This window comes from Calidris pugnax, unplaced genomic scaffold, assembly GCF_001431845.1.
Source record: "Calidris pugnax isolate Ruff unplaced genomic scaffold, ASM143184v1 scaffold56, whole genome shotgun sequence".
Lineage (NCBI taxonomy): Eukaryota > Metazoa > Chordata > Aves > Charadriiformes > Scolopacidae > Calidris > Calidris pugnax.
In genome coordinates this window covers 5294505-5300992 of record NW_015090839.1, presented here as the reverse complement: position 1 = coordinate 5300992, position 6488 = coordinate 5294505, and the positions used below count along the sequence as shown (strand labels likewise).

At 61.2% G+C, this 6488-nt stretch overlaps 1 protein-coding gene across 1 annotated transcript in view; it reads left to right on the top strand.

The window, feature by feature from the left end:
• Positions 1-178: 178 nt before the first annotated feature.
• Positions 179-6488, top strand: part of FOS (FBJ murine osteosarcoma viral oncogene homolog) — a 9194-nt gene continuing 2884 nt past the window's right edge. Inside the window, exon 1 of the mRNA XM_014941628.1 lies at positions 179-289. Coding sequence (XP_014797114.1) covers positions 179-289 — 111 coding nt within the window. The remainder of the gene's footprint in view (positions 290-6488) is intronic.

The window sequence follows — 6488 nt, the reverse complement described above, 5'->3', positions numbered from 1 at the left end:
GGCCGGGAGGGGCGGGGGGGCGTGGCCCGGCCCGCCGGAGGCCCCGCCCCCTCCCCCTCCTCTCCGCCGCGGGCCCGGGACAGCGAGGGCGGGCGACGGTGTCCCACGGCCCGCTGCTGCCCGCCCGCCCACCCAGCTGAGGGGGCGAGCAGGGCCTGGCGGGTGCAGGCCACCGGGCATGGGGGGGCCTGGGCAGGGTGTTGGCCTCAGCGCCCCAGAACTCCCAGCGGCCAGCAGCAGCGGGATGGAGGGGTCCCAGGCCGCCCTGCTGCGGGGCAGGAGGGAGGCGGTAGGCCCCGAGAGGGTGGCCCTTGCCGTGGGGAGGCTGAGGATGGACCTCCCTGTGGTTGTTTGAGCTGCTGGAGCCCAAACCCACAGGTCCATCCTCCACTTCCTCGCCAGGGCCTGGGCCGCTCTCTCCAGGCGCCCTCCAGCCCCCTGGGAGAGGCCGGGTTTGCCTGGGGGAGGCAGGAGGGAATCCCTGTTCCCTGACAGGAACTGTGGGTGGGTGGCAGCGGGCGGCTCTCCAGGCTGGCTGACTGACTGGGGCTTTGTGCTGGAGTACAGGGCGGCTTTCTCCATGCTGGTGCCTGCCCACACCCGTGCTGGTGCCCTCGGTGCCCAGGGAGGCCAACGGGGCCAAGGGGTGTCTCGACGCAGGAGAGGAGTGCCCATTTCACAGCCTGCTGAGCTCCGCAGAGATGCTAACGCAAGCAGGGAGAAAGTCAGAGTCAACCTGTGCCCGCCGGTGTGGTGGTTGTGCCCCTGGCAGACGGGCTTCTGGGAGGGGAGTATGGAGAAGGATGGGACCCCCATGTGCAATCATCAGTCAAACTCAGCCCCAAAGTGGGCCGCTGTGCCCCGTCTCTGGGGGCACGTACCTCATTTTCCAGGCCTGTACTCCCCGGTCTGTTTATTGTCTACATGTTTTCCGTCTGACCTCGGTGGGGAAGGAAATGGCTAATGTTTCCAGGTGCTGGTATGTGCCTGCCTGGATAACGGCAAGTTCTTTCCTCGACTTGGAACAAGCTGTGGGCTGGTAGCAGTGAGCACCAGAGACTGTCCCCCAGACCCTGTTAATGGTGCGGAGATGGCGTCGAGCAAGCACCCCAGATGATCCGCAAATCACAGACTCCTCCCGGGTCTCTCTGCGCAAGCACGTGCTCGGCTCTGGTTGCAGTTGGGCAGATGCTTAGGGATGAGTTAACACAAAAGATGTTTCCCCCTCCCAGCAGCTCCCCCCAGCCAAACCAAATTGCTTGGCAGATCTGGATCCTTGGGGAGGATCAAAGCCTCGGGGCTGGGCTGGCAGCGCTCCACGCTGTTTACATGTATGTATATTCGTGGCACTGTTAACCCCAGACCATTTAATAAGATTGAATTTCGTATTTATTACGTTTCTTAAATACCATCTAAGGAACCTCAGTTTCCTGGGGTATTCCCAATGTTTGTTCCTAGGGCAGAGAAGGCCAACTCTCCGCCTGGCCATGCCTCATCATTTATTCTCCCGCTGCGTTACTGGGGTCTCTATTCCTGCAGTGGCAGCATCTTTCCACAGAGCCGACGGCTTCCTTTGGCTGTGCCTTGTGTGCAGCCTGACTGTCCAGCCCCAGGTACAGCTCGGCCGGAGCAGGGAGCACACACCTTGCTTTCAAATCTCACCATTTCCATGCAGCAGCAGCAGCAGCAGCAAGTGAGCGTGATTCCCCCCCAGGCCAGGGCGGGCTGAGTCTCTCTGAGTCCCTGCAACAACCACATCACTGCCAGAGCCAAGGACTCAAAATAAAAAGAGTCTTTGCTTGTGTTAATGGCCGTGCTGTCCTCCGGGGCAGCCCGCCCGGCGTGCTGGTCTCTGACACGGAATGGCACAGAAAGAAGGTGATCTGGGGACTTCCTCCAGCGAAGCAGGGCTGTTTCTCCAGGCAGTGGCAAAGCCTCAGGCTGTCCCCCTCCCTCCCAGGCTATCTGTCTTCAGCTTTGTGATCCTTTGTTTGTCCCAAGTCCCCTTGAGCCTCCCCAGTCACAACAATTAGAGGGTTTCTTTCTGTCCGGAGCCAAACAGTCTTCGACATCCTGTCCCTTCCCTTCACTTCGGCTGCTTTGTTCTCCGCCCGCAGCAAAATCTCCTTAGCTAAGCACGGCGGCCTTTTCCTCCTCCATCTCAGCACTTCCTCCTATGTTACCCTTGGCCCATTTTCTTCTTCAAGAGGCACCACAGCGATGGAGGAGCAGGACCCAGACCCCACCCCACGGCATGAGCATCGCTGCATCTGCCTGGCCCCACGGAGGAAGAGGCAGCTTGCGTGATGGGACCATCCAAGCTTGCCACCTCCAGAAAGCTTTTGGACGCAACGAGAAGCCCAAGCTTTCTCTCTCAATTGTGTGGGGTTTTATTGCAGGGTTCCAGTGAGGAAAGCACAGCTGTGCTTGCCTCATTTGGATCTTGTTTGATGAGCAGAAAAGACCTGCATCAGCCTGCCTGTCACTGGGCTCCAACGTGCCGCCTCTCACCAAGCACTAGCTTATTGCCTTCCCTTTCTGGGATTTCACTTCCAAATACCAAGCACTTCCACAAATCACAGAATCGCATGCGGGTCACTTTGTTTGATGTGGGCTTTTTTTCTCCCCTCCTGGCTGCTCGGTGCCCTGGGATTATAACCCCCTGGGCACACACACAACGCCCTGGGACAGGCCCATGGGGCTGGAGCCGGCAGGGAGATAAGAGGCCAGGCTGGCTGCCGTGCCCCGGCTCTGTCGCACCACCGCGGCGGATGAAGGGACGGCGCCGGCGGCGGCAGGAGACGCGGCTGGAGAACTTTGCACTGGAATTGCTCTGGGTTATATGAACCCTCGCTCGTGGGGCGATGGCTGCCGGCCCGGCCCCGGGGACAACGGGGTGCGGAGGAAGCGCTGGGGTGGGTGATGCCGCCTTTGGGAGCTGCCGGTTGTGAGCAGCACGGGGTTTTGCCAGCGTGTGGAGCAAGGTCCAGCCCTGCCTAGCGAGCCAGCATCCGTGCCTGGCGAGCCAGCATCCGTGCCTAGCGAGCCAGCATCCACCACTGCCGCCGTGCAGGTGAAAGCAGCAGGCGGAGCGGTGAGAAGGGGTGGGAGGGCTGGACGGCGTCACCCGCGGTAATTGGCAGCCCGTGGCATGCGGCTGAGAGACCACGAGATGCCGGGATGTCTCCTCTCGCAGTGTTTATTCTTTAGGATGTCCCTGTCACACACCCAGCTGCTGTGATTATTAATTACTATTTATACTTTGCTTTGGGTATGCGCTGCATTTTAAAGACCAGCAGAAGTGGGAACCCTGCCCTCCTGGAGGCTCCCAGGCTAGATGGGAGGGGAAGAGCTGCCCTGTGTCTTGGGGGGAGCTCAGACTCCCCTCGATAATGTGCTCAGAGCCCTTCTTCCACCCCCTGATCCCCAGCCACATCAAGAGAGGGAGAGGCCCCCACCACTGTTTCATCAGCCCCCTTTCCTGCTTTTCCATCCCATTTGCTCCCAAGATCTTTAGCTTCTCCCTGGCTCCGCAAGCCTCCCCAGGGCCAGGTAGATGGAGAGGCTCCCCTCATATCACCCTGGGAGTGTACGTGGCAGGGGACACTGGGCACAGCGGGTGTGTGGGGGGAGTTGCACTAATGCCCCTGGAGCCTGCCCATGAAGTCTATACCACAGTGGGTGTTCAGGCTGTTGTATGGATCCTCTGATGGTATGGACAGGGCGCTTGGCCAGGCAGTGACATCTTCCCAGTGCAGAGGGGTATTTTACAGGGAAGAACAGTGTCCCCTGCATGCTGGCTCTGCTGCTGGACTCTCCCCGCCAGGTCTCCTTCCCGGCCCAGCAGCCCCTGGTTAGCTGGAGGCAGACGTCCATCACGGCGTGCACGTGGAGAGGGAACGTGGAACTACGCTGCGGTTGGTGCTGCTGGCAGAGGGTGGGTCGGGGCTGTCATGCAGCTGCCAAAGGGCCACGCTGCTGGCATCAACTTTCCCCTGGTGAGCGGCCAAATTTAGGCACAGCCATCTCCTGCCCCCAAAGCGGGTTTTGGCTGTGCGTGTGGCACCGGCCCACGTGCCTCAGGCACTTCTGTGCTGTGGTTTTCCAAGCTTGGGCTCAATTGCCAGCTCAGCTGAAGGAGGGGTGTGAAAGCAGTGCTGCACTCTGGGGCCGGGGAGCTTGTTGCTCCCTTGTAAGCCCAGGAGCTGCAAGTTTCCCACCTCCCTACTTGGCAGGAGGAAAAGTGGGGGCCAAGCAGGTGGAGGGGTCCCATTGGTACCCGGAACAAGATTTGTGTTTTTGGATGGGTGATCTCTCTCTGCTGCAGTGCCCAAGCAGTGCAGTGGCCAAGGCTTCTTCTGTCTGGCCAAGCATCTGGGAAGAGCCATCTCCCTGCTGGTGGTGGTCAGAAGCCTTCTCCTCCTCGCCAGCACAGGGCACTGCCTGGAGCAGGGGAAAAGGGTGGTGCTGGGATGGGGGACCCCTACCCCTGTGCTGGGGAGAATCCCAGCCCTTACAGTGCCACATCCCTACAGCTGAGGCCCAGCCGAGCACAGCCAGAGCCCGGCAAAACCCTGCTGGGGAGAATCCCAGTCCTTACAGTGCCGCATGTATGTGTTTAATAATAATATTTAGTTTGTTATACATGTTTAATAATGTTGTAGCACTTGATGGACTCATGGTCCCTTCCTCAGATAGCGATATTTTGGAAGGGCTGAACGCCTCTGCCTGTTCCCAGCTGGCGAGGGGGGCAAGGAGCCTCTGTCAGGGCTCTGGCAACACCCTGGTGAGGGCAACCCCGTCACCCGGGCAGGAGGGTTTGCGCTCTGACTCTGTTTTGTCCCTGCGGTACAGCTTGCTTCCTCTTTTTTTTCTCACACACGCTGCGGTAAAACCGTGTGCACCCCAGCTTTTGGAGCAAACAACAAACCCACGTCATGTGTTTTCGCTTTCTCTGTTTCCTTGCCTCCACATGTTAGAAATGTGCAGCGTCCGTGCACTTTCCGTTTGGTACAAACAGAGCCGGCTCGGTCGCCAGTGGAGATGGCAACGGACGGTTTGAATGGGTGCCACAAAAATATTTTGGACTTCGGTGGTGCGGGTCCCCCTCCCTGATTTCCAGACACTTCTGCCGGGGGGGGGCGGGGAGGGAGGGGGGACAGTTTGGCTGGAGGAACCCTGGGGCCATTGGTAGACAGTAGCAGGGCTGAGCAGGGATTTTCTGGAACATGCCTGGCAAATGTCTCGGACTCAAAATGTGTTGGGGGCTCTCACCCATGCTGGGCACCAGTGTGCCAGCCCAGGCCCTGCTGTGGACGTGGGCACAGAGGTTTGGCCAGCCACTCGGCTGCTGGCAGGGATGGCAGGGTCGTGGCTTTGCTAATTTGCTGGCACGTCCCTCCTCTGGGCAACGCTGAGCGGGGACCTCCTTGCCTGCAGCCTGGGGCTGCTGAAGAGACCGGGCCCACCCCCCTGCTTCGGGAATGCCGGCCGTGGCAAGGAGCCCCCGGCAGCACAGGGACATGGGGTGGCTGACACCTGCCCCGAGAGGGGCGAGCCCCCCGGCCCACGCTGAGCTGGCGAGAGGCAGCGCTGGCCCCCGCGGGGCCTTTCCCAGGGAGCGGTGCGGGGCCGTGAGCTGCGGCAAGTCCTTGGCTGTCCCCTCCGCTCTGACGGGCAGCTCAGAAATAGCAGCTGGCCCAGTTCTCCCGCCCCCGTGGCCCAGATCTCTAAGAACGGAGGTTGCTCGCGCAGCAACAGCAGCAACAGCAGCAGCATCAGGCACTGCATTTAGCCCATGAGCTCAAACAGCGGGAGAGGCTGCCAGCAGGATCCCAGCCTGGCTGGGTGACGCTCCTGCTTGGAGACTGCGCTGCAGGCTCTGTTTGTTGCTGTAAACACGCTCGCTGCAGCAGCTTCCCTGTTACTATCTATAGCCGCGATCTCTTGGCTCCCGTGCAAGGCGAGTCTGCGGTCTGGCTCCCAGCTTAGCCTGACCTGAGCCAGGGCTGCCTGACATCCCCGTCGTGGGTGGGTGTCTCCGGGCTTCGCTGCAACGAGGATCAAAACAAAACCCAAACTGGAGGAAAGGACGAGCCTCACCCCTCGCTCCTCGCCGGTGGTTTCCCGGTGGCCCCTTGCCCGTGCCCTTGGCGGGTGTCCCGGCACCCCCCGGGCGCTGCTCCCCCAACTTTCCTTGAGGGGGGCTGCGGGCCCCCCCAGGCTTCCCCCGGCAGGGCTTCCCAGCGCCGTTCCCCTGCCCGGCCGCTATCGCTCTGCATCCCTAACACACAAGTAACTAGCGCCACGTAACACCTTCCTCGCTGCAGGGGAGGGGGTGGGTAGGTCGGGCCCTCCGCACCTAGGCCCCGCCGTGTCCCCGTGCCCACGCCGCCGGGGTTTTACTTCGGGGTGCCGAGCCCACGCCCGGCCCTGCTCCGCCGCCTCCTTCGGTGCACCGTGTCCGGCCACGGCGGGGCTGCGGGTGG